At 41.9% G+C, this 18184-nt stretch overlaps 1 protein-coding gene across 1 annotated transcript in view; it reads right to left on the reverse strand.

The window, feature by feature from the left end:
* LOC126187995 (uncharacterized) overlaps nucleotides 1-18184 on the reverse strand; it is a 238708-nt gene that overhangs the window by 48943 nt on the left and 171581 nt on the right. Inside the window, exon 2 of the mRNA XM_049929404.1 lies at nucleotides 7432-7561. Within this exon, the coding sequence (XP_049785361.1) occupies nucleotides 7432-7560 (129 nt within the window). The 5' untranslated portion in view covers nucleotide 7561. The remainder of the gene's footprint in view (nucleotides 1-7431; nucleotides 7562-18184) is intronic.

An 18184-nucleotide genomic window follows, 5' to 3' on the forward strand; every position in this document is an offset into this window, starting at 1 on the left:
TTGGAGGTGAGCCGCCAGCAGTGGTGGATGTGGGGAGAGAGATGGCGGAGTTTTGAGAGCGGATGATCTGGACGTGTGGCCATCAGAGACAGTAAATTTGTAAGACTGGATGTCATGAACTGATATATATATATAAATTTTGAACACTATAAGGTAAATACATTGTTTGTTCTCTATCAAATCTTTCATTTGCTAACTATGCCTTTCAGTGGTTAGTGCCTTCAGTAGTTAGAATCTTTTATTTAGCTGGCAGTATTGGTGCTCGCTGTATTACAGTAATTCGAGTAACGAAGATTTTTGTGAGGTAAGAGATTCATGAAAGGTACAGGTTATTGTTAGTCAGGGCTCTTCTTTTGTAGGAATTTTTGAAAGTCAGATTGCGTTGCGCTAAAAAAATATTGTGTGTCAGTTTAGTCATGATCAGAATAAGTAAAGAGAGAAATGTCTGAGTACGTTCAGTTTTGCTCAGCTGTTTGAAAATCAAATAATGTAAGAGGTTTATCAGCACAGTCATTCATAAATTTTTCTAAGGGGACGTTTCAATGTTACCACCATCTGTGTGACAGTGGTTACTGCACGTTGACGTCGATCTTAAGAGGTGGTCATATTAATGTGATGGACCTTGTATAAATAAATCTATGTAGAGATACACTGTCGAACGATGGTTTACGTGTAAGTAATGCAAATGATAGCCTTTCATTTCCTTGCGTTTTTCGGATGCTTAGAGATTTTTGTTTGTCTACGAGAGAGAGCGCTTGAAGACACTGGTATGACCAATAGTGAAATGTAGAAAATCTGTGTACAAATTATATTGTATGAATACTATAGACTGAGCATTGATAAAGAAGGGCGGCATTAAATGTCTCGGATTTCACTGATGGCTGAGTGTGAGAGAACTGGCATAAAGTATGTTGTTGTTGTTGTGGTCTTCAGTCCTGAGACTGGTTTGATGCAGCTCTCCATGCTATTCTATCCTGTGCAAGCTGCTTCATCTCTAAGTACGTACTGCAGCCTATATCGTTACGAATCTGCTTAGTGTATTCATCTCTTGGTCCCCCTCTACGATTTTTACCCTCCACGCTGCTCTCCAATACCAAATTGGTGATCCCTTGATGCCTCAGAACATGTCCTACCAACCGACCCCTTCTTCTAGACAAGTTGTGCCACAAATTTCTTTTCTCCCCAATTCTATTCAGTACCTCCTCATTAGTTATGTGATCTACCCATCTAATCTTCCGCATTCTTCTGTAGCACCACATTTCGAAAGCTTCTATCCTCTTCTTGTCTAAACTATTTATCATCCACGTTTCACTTCCATGCATGGCTACACTCCATACAAATACTTTCAGAAATGACTTCCTGACACTTAAATCTATACTCGATGTTAACAAATTTCTCTTCTTCAGAAACGCTTTCCTTGCCATTGCCAGTCTACATTTTATATCCTCTCTACTTCGACCATCATCAGTTATTTTGCTCCCCAAATAGCAAAACTCCTTTACTACTTTAAGTGTCTCATTTCCTAATCTAATTCCCTCAGCATCACCCGACTTAATTCGACCACATTCCGTTATCCTCGTTTTGCTTTTGTTGACGTTCATCTTATATCCTCCTTTCAAGACACTGTCCATTCTGTTCAACTCTCTTCCAAGTCCTTTGCTGTCTCTGACAGAATTACAATGCCACCGGCGACCCTTAAAGTTTTTATTTCTTCTCCATGGATTTTAATATCTACTCAGATTTTTTCTTTTGTTTCCTTTACTGCTTGCTCAATATACAGATTGAATAACATCGGGGAGAGGGTACAACCCTGTCTCACTCCCTTCCCAACCGCTGCTTCCCTTGATGTCCCTCGACTGTTATAACTGCCATCTGGTTTCTGTACAAATTGTAAATAGCCTTTCGCTCCCTGTATTTTACCCCTGCCACCTTCAGAATTTGAAAGAGGGTATTCCAGTCAACATTGTCAAAACCTTTCTCTAAGTCTACAAATGCTAGATACGTAGTTTTGCCTTTCCTTAATCTATTTCTAAGATAAGGCCTCACGTGTTCCAATACGTCTACGGAATCCAAACTGATCATCCCCGAGGTCTGCTTCTACTAGTTTTTCCATTCGTTTGTAGAGTATGTAATGGTAGAAAATTAAAATACCGTATTTAAAAGTAGTGAAAATTCCCAGAACCGGTCTTCAAACCTCAATATATTGCCATCCAGGAAACAATGACTATAAAAACATGTAAATAACAGATTACGAAAAGACAGTTTTATTCTCACGCTCGGTAGGTGAGGGGAACAAGAGGTAACATTAAAATGAGTCACGATCAAAAATATCATCATTCACTATATATCCACTCTCGGTGTGTAGCGTTTAGTTTTACGTCTAGAGACTGAGAAGTACTTTTGAGAAGCTAAAGCAATTTAAGAGGAAATAGAGTCATTTATTGAAGTTCTCTAACCACTTGTTACTTACTTACATGGTTATATTCTCCTTCCATTACAGGGAGAAATAATTAAATGATAAGTAGTCTGCTACCTTATGTACTAAGTATGCTATAAGTTACTGTAAAAATATATACTGTTTGAGATCTTCACATATATCTGTCCACCTCATTTCTTTCTAAATCCACCAACACTTTTAGTATATTTAGCTTGCAAACGGATTTTTTAAAATATGAAGCCTATTATATCTGTTGGTTCCCTAGTGAAGAGAACCATTTTTATGGGTAATGTGGAAGCCGTTCATAGGTGTATACAGGGTGAGTCACCTAACATTACCGCTGGATATATTTTGTAAACCACATCAAATACTGACGAATCGATTCCACAGACCGAACGTGAGGAGAGGGGCTAGTGTAATTGGTTAATACAAACCATAAAAAAATGCACGGAAGTATGTTTTTTAACACAAACCTATGGTTTTTTAAATGTAACCCCGTCAGTTTTACTAGCACATCTGAACATATAAACAAATACGTAATCAGTGCCATTTGTTGTATTGTAAAATGTTAATTACATCCGGAGATATTGTAACCTAAAGTTGACGCTTGAGTACCACTCCTCCGCTGTTCGATCGTGTGTATCGGGGAGCACCGAATTACGTAGGAATCCAAAGGGTACGGTGATGGACCTTAGGTACAGAAGAGACTGGAACAGCACATTACGTCCACATGCTAAAACCATTTTATTGGTCTTTTTCACTGATGCACATGTACATTACCATGAGGGGTGAGGTACACATACACACGTGGTTTCCGTTTTCAATTACGGAGTGGAATAGAGTCTGTCTCGACATGTCAGGCGAATAGATGTTCAATGTGGTGGCTATTATTTGCTGCACAATTGCAATCTCTCGCGTAATGAATGTCGTACACGCCGCAGTACATCTGGTGTAATGTCGCCGCAGGCTGCCACAACACGTTGTTTCATATCCTCTGGGGTTGTAGGCACATCACGGTACACATTCTCCTTTAACGTACCCCACAGAAGGAAGTCCAGAGGTGTAAGATCAGGAGAACGGGCAGGCCAATTTATGCGTCCTCCACGTCCTATGAAACGCCCGTGGCCCGTGTTTGTTACAACATGCAACTGAACGTCGGAGGTTTCAAGCGTCAACTTTAGATTACAATATCTCCGGATGTAATTAACTTTTTACAATGCAACAAACGTCATTGATTACGTATTTGTTTATATGTTCAGATGTGCTAACAAAACTAACGTGGTTCCTTTTAAAAAACGTGGGTTTGTGTTAAAAGACATACTTCCGTGCATTTTTGTATGGTTTGTGTTAAACAATTACACTAGCCCCTCTCCTCATGTTCGGTCTGTGGAATCGGTTCGTCAGTATTTGATGTGGTTTACGAAATATATCCAGCGGTAATGTTAGGTGACTCACCCTGTATATCGAACATCTTTGATTGTCCAATACGGGAGATTATTACACTGATGGCGATTTGAAGGCAAGTTTAGTTGTCTGGAAGTTTTCCTACAGCATCCAGGCAAGTGTAAGTGGGTGCGCACTGGACAAAGTTCGATGTTCCTGATGCAACTTTACAACCAAATTCGCATAGCAACGATTCAGTGACAGAATACGTAGACGAAAATGTAAAAGGATCCTTCTTTCCGAACACTTTTCACAAACTTTGTCTCTTTCTGAATTTTCTTGCCCATACAAGAATTAGGTGACTTTACCTGTCCTGGTCTGTTTCCACCATCTGTTTTTGTTTAGATCTACTTTCTTATGCTTTGAATCTACTCGTAATTCACTTCCAATGTCCTCACTTGTGAAACGGTCTTCTCCGGTGCGCCCTTCAACACAATCAAGAAATCTCTTTTCTGTAGTCCAGATGTTGTTCATATCCATTTGCGTAGGAACCCAGGTTTCAGATTAGTTGTACGTAGTAAGTACTGCCATAACCCTGTGTCTCTTTCGTGGCCTTTTTTGTGTAACTATGTCTTGTGGATCTACAGAACGTTTTAAATTGTAGGATCTTGTTATCAATTTCACTGTCGAATTTACTTCCTGTTCCACAGGTGAGATACTGGAAGCGGATTATCTGTTCCAGCATTACATTATTTATTATAATATTCGACCTTATAAGCGATTATCCCTTGAGTGGCATAATCATTGTGTTATTAGTGGACCCGGCCGGAGTGGCCGTGCGGTTCTAGGCGCTACAGTCTGGAACCGAGCGACCGCTACGGTCGCAGGTTCGAATCCTGCCTCGGGCATGGATGTGTATGATGTCTTTAGGTTAGTTAGGGTTAATTAGTTCTAAGTTCTAGGCGACTGATGACCTCAGAAGTGTAGTCGCATAGTGCTCAGAGCCATTTGAACCATTTTGTTATTAGTGAAGATGATCGCATTGTATTTGCAAGTCTACAAGTTAAGATTATTATCTTTATCTCTTTAACTACACTCCTGGAAATGGACCGGAGCGCAGCGACGCACGGATGCACGCCAAGACCGTAGGATACTACGCAGTGCCGTAGGGGACCGCACCGCCACTTCCCAGCAAATTAGGGACACTGTTGCTCCTGGGGTATCGGCGAGGACCATTCGCAACCGTCTCCATGAAGCTGGGCTACGGTCCCGCACACCGTTAGGCCGTCTTCCGCTCACGCCCCAACATCGTGCAGCCCGCCTCCAGTGGTGTCGCGACAGGCGTGAATGGAGGGACGAATGGAGACGTGTCGTCTTCAGCGATGAGAGTCGCTTCTGCCTTGGTGCCAATGATGGTCGTATGCGTGTTTGGCGCCGTGCAGGTGAGCGCCACAATCAGGACTGCATACGACCGAGGCACACAGGGCCAACACCCGGCATCATGGTGTGGGGAGCGATCTCCTACACTGGCCGTACACCACTGGTGATCGTCGAGGGGACACTGAATAGTGCACGGTACATCCAAACCGTCATCGAACCCATCGTTCTACCATTCCTAGACCGGCAAGGGAACTTGCTGTTCCAACAGGACAATGCACGTCCGCATGTATCCCGTGCCACCCAACGTGCTCTAGAAGGTGTAAGTCAACTACCCTGGCCAGCAAGATCTCCGGATCTGTCCCCCATTGAGCATGTTTGGGACTGGATGAAGCGTCGTCTCACGCGGTCTGCACGTCCAGCACGAACGCTGGTCCAACTGAGGCGCCAGGTGGAAATGGCATGGCAAGCCGTTCCACAGGACTACATCCAGCATCTCTACGATCGTCTCCATGGGAGAATAGCAGCCTGCATTGCTGCGAAAGGTGGATATACACTGTACTAGTGCCGACATTGTGCATGCTCTGTTGCCTGTGTCTATGTGCCTGTGGTTCTGTCAGTGTGATCATGTGATGTATCTGACCCCAGGAATATGTCAATAAAGTTTCCCCTTCCTGGGACAATGAATTCACGGTGTTCTTATTTCAATTTCCAGGAGTGTATTTCATCAACTGCTTACAGCAGAGTATTAAAAAATTTGTCCATGTTGATCTTCATGCCGTTCGTGATAATCCTTTTCGAATTCCTAACTTTGTAGATGTTGAATAGAGTTGCAAACCGGTCATGTTCTTCTATAATTCTCCGTGGGGTTGTTACTTATTTAGCCAAGTTATCTTCATTTTCGATTGTAATTTTTTACTCTTCGTAACGAGCTTCTAGACAGTTAATTAGATAGGCTGGGAAGCCACTTCTTTCCATAATCTGCCACAGCAGACGTCTGTTGAATTCGCAAAAAGCTTTTTCATGATCTACAAGTGCTATGTTCGCCTTTAAGTTAAATTCTTTTCGCTACCTGTTGCTTTAGACCAGAAGAAATTTTTGGGCCCCTATTTCACAATTTATAAACAACTGTGATGGTCTCTGCTAGAGCACCTTACTCAAAACGCCAAAGAACCCTGTCAGAATACTGCTTTTTAGCAAAATAGTCATTTCGAGTGGTGGCATAGTCTGTCCACTTCTGCATCGTTTGGTTAGCTTTAAACTGTTGTGCCAAACGAAGAAACACTCCTCCACACTAAGATTTACTCCTGGAAGAGGCCAAATGGATACTACGGCACACGCAAAGTACTATATCATTTTATGATAATTTAAACAAAATGAAATACTTAACATTGGAATAACCCATGTCCACAAGACTGTCTATCAAATTTTTTACTGTGGCTAGACACTAACGTATCGCCTAATTTAGTACATAATAATAGCTTCTTCTCTCAATGTACAATTCACAATAAACAATACAACTATCACTCTGGTGGCTCTGTAGCGAGACAATGCTGTCGTCTTCGGCAATGATTGCAGAGAGGCCGAGAGGCAATCCAAATGGTTCAAAAATGGTCCAAATGGCTCTGAGCACTATGGGACTTAACTGCTGAGGTCATCAGTCCCCTAGAACTTACAACTACTTAAACCTAACGAAGCTAAGGACATCACACACATCCATGCCCGAGGCAGAATTCGAACCTGCGACCGTAGTGGTAATGCGGTTCCAGGCTGTAGCGCCTAGAACCGCTCGGCCACAGCGGCTGGCAGCGGCACTCCGCTATGACGTAATTCTTCAGCAGCGACAGTGTATGGAAACCCCTGTAAGCTTGCCTACGCTGATATTTCTCATTCGCCGCTGCGTCTGGCAGTTAGTGAGCTTACTTGTGGTTCAGACGTGAGGTACCAAGTTTGCCATTATACCTCTTTCTCCAGGTGATACCACATAAGCACTACTTGACGCGACCGGCATTACGATCTTCCGCCAGATCGTGGTAAGTCAAAAGAGACGATGCGCAGTAGGATTGCATTTCATCCAGCTGTTCATTGATGCAGCACTAGTCTTAAACGTACCGAAGGATTGCAAGGGTTTAGTAAGCTTGCGAGTACATTGCAAGACGAATTGTCAGACACAGTGTGCTACACCGGCGAACAAAATGCACAAATTCACCCAGCGAATTTACTACGGTACTGACCTGTAGCAGGTGGCAGGTCTCCTCCCAGGTGAGGTCACATCCCGCCTCTGACTGCGGGAACGGTGGCAGCGGCGGCGGTGGGACGCGGAACACGGGCGGCGGCTCCAGGTCAGAACAAGCAGCATCCATCCTGCAACACGAGAACACCAGCTGCCACATACTCTGGTTACCCTTGTAGGTAGGCTATTTAGGTTTTCTTATTGGTAACGCCACGTAGCGCTCTGTATGGAAATCACTGGCTGCGCTGTGTGCAGTCTGTGGCTAGTTTGCATTGTTGTCTGCCATTGTAGCGTTGGGCACTTGGCTGTTAACAGCGCGTAGCGTTGTGCAGTTGGAGGTGAGCCGCCAGCAGTGGTGGATGTGGGGAGAGAAATGGCGGAGTTTTGAAATTTGTAAGACTGGATGTCATGAACTGCTATATATATTATGACCTTTGAACACTATTGTTTGTTCTCTATCAAAATCTTTCATTTGCTAACTATGCCTATCAGCAGTTAGTGCCTTCAGTAGTTTGAATCTTTTATTTAACTGGCAGTAGTGGCGCTCGCTGTATTGCAATAGTTCGAGCAACGAAGATTTTTGGTGAGGTAAGCGATTTGTGAAAGGTATAGGTTAATGTTAGTCAGGGCCATTCTTTTGTAGGGATTTTTGAAAGTCAGAGTGCGTTGCGCTAAAAATATTGTGTCAGTTTAGCGTTGATCAGAACAGCTAAAGAGCGAAATGTTTGAGTGCGTTCAGTTCTGCTCAGCGGTTTGAAAATCAAATAATGTAAGAGGTTTATCAGCACAGAATTAATTAATTTTTCTAGGGGGACGTTTCACCCTAACATTACGGCCACTGGCCATCGCGAGATTCAGTGCAGCCTGGTGTCAATGTGAAAACTTAGTTTGGCAAGGAGAGCAGACGGGGCAGAGACGACTGGGAAACCATTCTAGGGTCTACGCGGGCAGCAAATGGGGAAAGCCACTGAAATATGGGACTTTGACAATGGGCACACTGTTATGACTTGGCGACTGGAAACGAACATCTCGAAAACGGTGAAGGTGGTGCGCTGTTGGTGTACTACTGTCGTGAGAGGAGCTGATCATTTCAACCTTCAGACTCGCACGTAAACTTTGTCGGCGTCTTGTCGCATACTCGCAACCGCCGAGGACAGTTAGAAGCAGGGTTGTTCTAATTTAGTCCGAGCCAGGACATCGATGCAGTTTAAAAGAAAATTAAAAACTCAATTAAATGTAATTCTGAAAACTTAATTAACATGCAAAATATCACAGAGTTAGCCTTACACATTTTAAAAAGAACCATCATACTTACTGATGAGAACTATTTATTGTCATAATTTATTCTACTAATGCTTTTAACTTTTCTTGCAATATAAAAAACACAGACAACTTAACATTTACACTTTGATAAAAAAAATTAACTTTATGTAGAACCACAATGGCTACAAACTACAATTTATTTTAAATGCAGAAATTTATATAACTTCACTAATTTCTCGGGTCTTGTCTCACCTGAATTATTTCTTAATTCTGACCAAACGAGCCTGTACATGGAGAAGATTCAAGGGATGAACCGCAGGCAGGACGAGATAAGAGGCACTAATAAAATAGTTGTAAGAATGGGTTGGTGCTTTGAATGAATTAATCACAGTAATTTAAACTGAAGTGTTTAAACAGTTCCAAAAAAGCAGTAAAGCCCTTAAAAACCCAAATTTACACACTTGGTCCTTTTTTTACAATACCCTCACTTTCATCAGGTTACCTTCCATTAGGAACGTGGGTGCACTGTGATATGACTGTGGAATGATAGAGCAAACGGTCGTCCTTTTCTTGCAGCTTTTGGGCAAATCTAGATTTCGGCTCGTGCATAACCATTACCAACGCACCATTTTACCGTATCAGTGCATGTTCTAATACGTCAGTCCGCTGTTGTTCGGGTTTCTGTCACAGTTCTTTCAAGACTACTGTAACAAATAGTAATCTTGAAAGAACTGTGACAGAAACCCGAACAACAAGGGACTGACGTATTAGAACATGCACTGATACGGTAAAATGGTGCGTTGGTAATGGTTATGCACTAGCCGAAATCTAGATTTGCCCAAAACCTGCAAGAAAAGTACAACTGATTGCTTTGCTCTATCACTTGAAATACCCTTATGTTTCTCAGCTCTCCTATGATGTGCAGTTGGGGCAAGACCTTGTGACTGACATCTGGCTCAACGAGCTTACGAGAGCAACCCTGTCCTCCCAAAGCTCGTATGACATTCTATGAGTGTTAGCAGAGAGAACGCACATGCTACTGGACGGTCCCTGGAAGAGGTGGAACATATTCAGCTGGCGCAATTTAAAATTACTATTTCTTTAATTCGGTACATTTAATGTCATATTATCGAGATCCCAAGCCAGTGTCACCGGACTTTTCTTTGTTATTTCTTACAACCACTGGAAATGAGAGTGCTTACTTTTATTTTTATACCTCTTATAGTTCATGAACAGTGGTATGATAACATGGTAAAAACTGTAGTATTTTTTCCGCTAATCGTCTTATTTAAGTGTTCACCGTTGCGCACCAATTTAAAAAAGTACCACAATGGACGAACGTTCGGGAATATCGCCGGATATCGCGTTAAATACTTAAAACCGGAACGCAAACAAAATTTTGTGAACACTTGTACAAAAACAGGGGTTCCCTTCATTTCTTCTACAAATATAAATAATGTTCCTTGATTACAGAAGAAACTGTCCATCAGTATTCATCTTTGGACCGTTAGGGCTACCGTCATCATAGTTTCCTTTCTCTTTGTTCTCTTGCCTTCTAGATTAAAAAAAAATTGCTTCATTATTTCATGAGATAATGGGAAGAGGTAGGACGTGTATTGGACAGAGCAAAGGTTTATTAATACTAGTTTTAATTTCCGGTATTAGTTGAAAGGGACATTTGTGGTACTGTAGGTTATGTACAGTGCCAAAAAAGAGGAATGGGAAGAGCACTGAAACCAAGAAATAACTTTACATATTAAGTATGATTCTAGCGGACTGAAGTTTTCCTTCTAGGTACATGCTCGTTGAATGAAAACTATAGCTACAATGCTTTTACATGATCTGGTGAGAAAATACAAAAAGGAAAATATTATGATGATGAATTCAATAAACGTGTGCTTGTCGTGCATACAGTTTTCATCCATTGTCACACTTAGTCAATTCCCCTTCCTCTACGAGTATGACCGAGTCGCCTTGCTCTTGAGCGCTTTAACTCGAGGCACGAACCACACCTAAGCAGCTGCCAAGATCACAAGAGCGAGCTTGATATGTGTGCTTATCAGTATCTATGGAAAGTTGTTCAAAGACGGTAAAACCACGAACAGGCGACAAGGTGTTCGATATCCATTGCTTACTACAGCACATGGACGCTTGTCTGCTCTGTAAAGCAGGATAGTTGTCGACCTGCGGAAGATGTGATGAAAGAGTACAATACTAGTGCAGGCACTAGTGTTTCTGGGCCTGTCGTTCAGCGCACGTTGATGAGGCTCCGATGCAGATGACGAGCCTTACTTGTTCCCATACTGACCCAACGACATCGTCCGTTACGAACTGCATTGGGCAAGGAATCATCGAGATTGCGCTGTGGATCAAAGGAAACGTGTTGCCTGGTCGAATGACTCACGTTTCGTGTTACACCAGATCGATGGTCGTGTCCGGATGCGCCGTCATTCAGGCCAACGGCTGTTCGGAACGTGCACAGTGCCACAGACGCACGCAGTGGAGGCTATATTATGCTATGGTGGCCGTTCACGTGAGCTTCTACCTGTTGTAGGAACGTACCATGTCAGCTGAGAATTATGTGAACGTTATTACAGACCACCTGCATCTCCTCGTGCTTGATGTCTTCGCAAGACCGATGGCATCTTCCAGCTGGATAAATGTCCGTGTCACAAGGGCAGAATGATTCTATAGCGATTTGAGGAGCGTGTCGGTGAACTTGGCACCAAAATCGGCACATAATAGTCGTGATATGAGCCAGTTGGAACACACGTGGGACGCATTCGAGTGCCAGTCTATAGTCAGAAACAACCGTCCCGTAATTTACGGGAAACGCATGACCTGTGCCTATACATCTGGTGCCACGTGCCACAAGTGACTTACCTATTCGAAATCATTCCATGTAGACTCAGCATCGTATTCAGTTCCAATAGTTTAGCAGCGTGCAGTTAAGCAGTTGGTCATATTGTTTTGGATCATCACTGTATCTGTGTCCACCAAGTCTACATACGTTATAATCTATCCTAAGTAGGAAGGGAAGAAATATATTTTCCGCAGCATATTCGTCCTTGTGTTCCTCTTAGAGAAACATCGAAGTTCAGTGTCGGATCGGCAACGGGACAGAGAATATGCTCGAACTGCGGGAACAGGTGAGTGGCGCCGTCGCTTAAGGCGGACGTCCTTGAAATTGATTGGAAATGTAAATTTTCAATTACTTTTTATTAATTAGTAGTTCCCAAAGTTTCAATGATGAAATCGCATTCGAAGTGCCTGAAAAATAATAAAATGTGTGACGCGACCTTGCGGCCACGCCCAAATTTTGAAGCAACGCTACAACATTAACCCGGTGATCAACGTTTCTGTGGATTACTTTCTAGAAGGCTGTGATATATACCATTTGGGTTTATATATCATCTGTGACTCTGTTCCGTATCTTAGAAACAATAGCAAACCAGTTGCTTTGTTTATGAAGAAGCAATTCTTGTTTTGCCTTATACAACTGGCGGTTTTTATCCAGCATTGCAACTTATGATGCAGATCTTGTATTTAATGATGGGAACGTAAGAAGGATGAAGGTATTAGACAGAAAGGGCTTTAAGATTGGAAATTTCATTCAAGACATCTTGTGAAAAATAGATTACAGTGCCGCTCTGCACCTGAAAAGTTAGTTGACGACTTGGTAAAGGAAAGGGGGCAGAAAACAAGAAACCAAAAGAAGGAAAATAGGACCCTGAGATCAGATCTGGAACCTTCTGGAAAGGTGACATAAGAAAAAATGTTAGGTTGAACTTCAAATTGCAGTTCCTGAAAATTACATTTTTTTTAAAGTTTATGTACTTGTTTCTCATACTAGAATAATAAAATTTTGTACACTTATTTCTAGAAACCCAATAAATGTTTTCGCAACAGTAACTTTGAAAATTTTGAGTGTAGGCTAAGATATGGGGCAAAGTGTTTGGGATTTTGCGTGAATTTTATAATACACTTACAGAAATTCAATTAAAAATTATTCAAATTATCCTATTCGAATATTCAAAAAACCTCGTGAGAGAAGCTTACTATATTCAAAGAGATTAAACAGAAAAAATTTTGTAGACATCTCTGTAATAGTTTTTGAAAGAAAGGTGGATATATTATTTTTTGAAAAAAATATTTTTAAATTTCATAATAACATTAAATATATATGATCCAAGAAACTTAATAGTAAATGCGTTAATTTCAAGTAGAGAGTGGCACAAAATTTCATTGCCGTATCTTCAGAATTGTGAATTTGGTGCATCTTTTAAATAGTATGTGTTTTTGATGAACGTCTCCCCTTATGGCAACCGCCCGAATCATTTATTTGAAAAGTTCCCAGTAGATTTCGTTCCCCACCCTACCCGAAACCGAGCATGCATTCCGTCTCTAGTGACCTACTTGCCGACGAGACGTTAAGCCCAAATCATCCTTCCGAATGGGGAACGCCGGGGATGGAAATTGGTGCTGCCTTTTCAAATAAAACATCCAGTATTTGTTTAATCTTGCAAGGAAATGAAAGAAAAAACTGTTAGCTGCAGGGGCATAGTGGCACATTGTATCTCGTCGTTAAAATAATATGTCAGCAGTTTGGATAACTACGCATCCTTAGGCGTTATTAATGCTACGTTCGAACTATGTAAAAACTATACGTGAATGTGTTAATTAATGCTACGTTCGAACTATGTAGAAACTATACGTGAATGTGTCTGTTTCTTTTTTTATTTGAAAAATCAGTATTCGAAAAAACAAATCCCTATATGGAAATGCACCACATCGCTAAGAGAAGGTAACCCAGCGCAGCTTCATGATGCTGCTAAACCTGCCAGTCAAGAAGGCGAGACGTCTCAGCAGAGTGGGTTTCTTAAAGCGGTGTCCGGGTGAGAAGGTGGAGCGCAGTTCACTTAGAACGAACTGGACATGAATCCGACACTTGTCCTATAGGTAACGGGTAGGAAATACTTACAAGCTTTGCGACAACACCCGAGAAGGTTTCGTCAAAAATATTCCTTATTTTCATCGCTGTAATAGTTTTTCATCGAATTTCTAGGCTCTCAGTGTGATGTGCATCGACCACGCTGCCGCCTGTAACATCGAAACCTGGGAGAAATTTTTTTCATTACAGCGATGCGGGAGATAATTCAAATGTTTTTACTATTCTTCTACAGTGGGTCTGAAAACTGTTGAGACTCCTACTGAAAGGTGAATAGATGTATAGGGTGAAACAGCTAAAACTTGCACCGAAAATATTGCGGAAATGGAAAGTGTTATTAATGTGTGATTTTCACAGAATGAATTGGTAGTCTCAGATTCGTGTTGTCAGCCAATCCACAGATTATAATAATACTCAGAAAGTATGTTTCTTGTGCAAACATACACTTTTTTAAAACTAAACACTGCCTATTTACATGAACAAACTAAAAGTATGGAAAATTAGAATGCCAGTGGTGCTTATTGCAGGATTCTACTGCGAGTCATTTACGAGATATCGTATTTTGAAAAGTTGCTACAACGATACTTGCAAAATACCTCTTGTAACCCACACTGAAGAACAACACAAGTGCATATAGTATATATGTGGATTCTGATCAGTAACGAGACAATTGAACACCACAGGTTGTGTTCAAATTGACCACTAGCAGCGGCAATATATGCTTCCAGTCTGGTATGGAACGACAGCCACTCACATGTTAGCATTTCAGCAGAGATGTCCGAGGAGGCTGCAGTAATACGTCGTTGTATGTCTTCTGATGTAGCTGGCATGTCCTTGTAGGCAGCGCCTTTCAACTTGCCCACAAAAAAAAAAAGCTGGGGAACGGGTCGGCAAAGGCCCTCTGCGTCCACTCTAACGATTTGGAAACAATTCTTGAAGACATACTGTGGTACTTCGTGCACTATGGGCAGAACAGCCGTCATGTTGGTACCACATGTTCCTTCTAGTCTGTAGAGGCACGCCTTGTAGCATATGTGGAAGATGGTTTATTAGGAGGCTGCGACACTGGGCACACACAGCGTTTCGTCTGTAAAAAGTGGGCTAATGAACTGTTAGTTCGCTATCCCACACCACACGTTTACACTCCATGCACGCTGACGTTCCACAAGACGAAGCCAGAGAGGATTTTCAGCAGATCAATAGTGAATGTTTCGGTGGTTCACCTGGCCATGATTCGTAAATGTGGCTTCGTCACTAAACATTTTGAGGTCATTTTTGGGTCTATGAAACGAAAACTGTATCTAATCTAATATCTATAATCTAACAAAAGTCTCTTTTGGCAGACTAGCCTGATGTAAGATAATGCAGATAACAGTGCGGTGATTAGTGCCATGATCATGCAGTTCAGTACTTCATAATCCTGCACTATGCAGACAAAGCAGAGCTGAGTTATCCATTGCAAGGTAAGAAACAATTGTAGGACCTAAACGAACCTTCTGAGCTGAAATTAGGATAGTATACATTTTCAAAATTTTCATGACACTAAGTAGATGTGGTTCCACACCATCAGTTAGTCTTGCGTGTGGCTATTTTGTGAGGAAGCCATTCTGCTTATTACTGATAACCATTCTATGCATACAGTTTCACGTATAAATAGTCATACTTAAATGTGCGACGCTATACTCGGAATTTAAAAACTCTTTTTTTCACACTTTTAGAGAGAGGTTGTGGTACACACTGTTTCCACATATCACGTTTAAGCTAAAGAGTTTCATTACTAATAGATGCATATTTCTCTCATCTGAGGACTCGGGTGAAGGAATTGCTAGTTTACACTCGCCAATAGGCCTAGGTTACGCCAAATGGCATTTTTTTTAAATTTTAAAATATTAGGGGACTATATCATTGAACCTACCTTGTACGAGAGAAAGGGTCAGTGTTTTAGTATGGCACATAGATGTTGATGATATTAAAGACATTTTGTTTTTGTAATTTTTGTGCATGCCGAACACTAGACTGAGCCAACCGTCAAGTTAATTTGAAGTGTATTTTTGTTTAGCTGGTTTTCTAAAGTAATTGCAACTCGATTGTTCCGTTGAAATGGTTGAAGTGGAATAGGATGTCGCCTTTTAAAAAAATCTCGGTTTTGGGTGCTTGATCTCCAAGTGAAATTAAACCAAAGTTCCAGCTAGTTGTTACTTTACCTGTAGTAGTTAAGAAATTGAAATGTCTCGGTTGATTCAGCCACACTTCATTTCGATTACCTTACGTAATTTTGCATATCGCCTATTGGAGAGTTCTTTGCTATATTTTCCGAGCGCTCACTGGTCTACGTGGATATATCAGCCAATCAACGGTTAGGGTGTGGTTGCGCAACGTGAGTACGTTATATTTGAAGGAGATAAGGGAAGTAGTTGCAAAGTGGCAGCTGCCAGGAGTCAGTTGTATGGAAGCAGTTGTGCTACCAGATATTATTGCACTTGGCCTCGCGCGCACGTTACAGGAAACACGTGGTGACGTTACAGTAGACAAGTACAGTGGTGACTAAGCAAAACGCACTGCACTGTGAATGGCATCAAGACAGCTGCCCATATATTATCAGATGGCTCAGCGTGACCTAATGAAATATCTCGATTAAAACTCACTATCAGGTGACCAAAAAGCCCTCACTCACAGCTGCAACAATACTGTGGTCGACTTACACTGAGGCAGTCAGTCTGCTGCTGTCACATGAGCGCAGCCCTAAGCGGATTTGCCATAAAGTGCAGTGCATATTATTATAGTGCATTAGTTGACACTGTCAAGGAGACAGTAAGAATCTTCCCTTACCGATTTGATTCTTATTGTCGGGAGGTGTAGAGAACAACTACGAATTTAACGTACGTAAACAGGAAAACGCTACTTTTAACCGTTTTTGAGAAAACCGAATTTGAGAACTATAAGAGTGCTCATGGTTTAAATGGCTCTATGCACTACGGGACTTAACATCTGAGGTCATCAGTCCCCTAGACTTAGAACTACTTAAGCCTAACTAACCTAAGGACATCACACAGATCCATGCCCAAGGCAGGATTCGAACCTGCGACCGTAGTAGCAGCGTGGTTCCGGACTGAAGCGCCTTGAACCGCTCGGCCACAGAGGCCGGCAAGAGTGCTCATGCTGTATGCTTTGTAGGGCCACTGGTGTTCACGGGATCCGCAGCCGAGCAAGTAAATACTTAGTTCACGAGCGTCAGTTCTTTGGATCGAATCTCGCTGCCAACATTTTATATTTAAATCCCAATAAAGTCTAACAATAGACTTATTTTGACCACGTACAGTATAAATATGTAATCATTCATCGACTTTTTGCTAATCTTTTAACACGAAAAAGCAGAATATTTCTTTCTTAAGGAGACTGGGAATCACAAAAGGATACGCAAAAACTTTCAGTCCAATCAATGAAGCCATTTTATTTATATTATTGTGTCTAAATTTATGACAAGTATAATGTGTAACCTATGCATGAATCTGGGTGGTACCGACCGTAAAAACACGGAAAGCAATAATCTGCGCGACATACAGCAGAATTAAGGAACGCAGAATTGTGCATATACATGGTTTTCTTTCCACTGTGTCTACTGCAATGCAAACTTGGTTTGCATTCGTAAACAGTTCTCAGTCGGCAAACAATTGCGTGCACCGAGCATTGGTGCAGATAATTCACAAAAATTACTAGTACCGGCAGCGAGATTGGACCCAGAGAACTCTCTCTTATGAAAAGCACATACTCGCTAGGCTGCAGAATCGTTGCGTATTACCTAGTCTAAAAAGTAGAGGGTGACAATTATTTAATTGCAGGAAAAAAACATAAATTAGTTACAAACTATTGCGTGCACACACTTTATCCAACAAGTAAACGTCATTACAGATATTCGGATTTAGGTTATGACATGTTCGATATGCCAGCCGTCATTTGCGGTGATGTGACGCACATGAATAGCAAAATTCTGGATGACACGGTGAACTATCGATGGTGTCGATGATCTCCTGAATGGCTGTTTTCAGCTCAGCAATGGTTTTGCTGTTATTGCTTTTCATGTTATCTTTACTATAGCCCCACAAAAAGGGTTCGCATGTGTTCGGATCTGGAGAATATGGTGGCCAATCGAGACCCATGCCAGTGGCCTCAGGGTACCCCAGGGCCAGAATGCGGTCTGGAAAGTGCTCCTCCAGGACATCAAACACTTTCCTGAGTGGTCGAGCTCCGTCTTGCAGAACCACAACTGGTCGAAATCAGGGTCACTCTCTACAATGGGGATGAAATCATACTCCAAAACCATCCAATACTGTTCGGTAGTCACCGTGCCATCAAGGAATATCGCACCGATTATTCCGTGACTGGACGTTGCACACCAGTCACTCGTTGAGGGTGAAGAGAATTCTCGATCGCGGAATGCGGATTCCCCTTCCACCAAACGCACCAATTTTGTCTGTTGGCCATCCAAATGAAAGTGGGCCTCGTCGCTAAACCAAACAATGCTAATTCCCATCATGCCCCGCTT

This window comes from Schistocerca cancellata, chromosome 5 (assembly GCF_023864275.1).
Source record: "Schistocerca cancellata isolate TAMUIC-IGC-003103 chromosome 5, iqSchCanc2.1, whole genome shotgun sequence".
In the NCBI taxonomy this organism is placed as follows: Eukaryota; Metazoa; Arthropoda; class Insecta; order Orthoptera; family Acrididae; genus Schistocerca; species Schistocerca cancellata.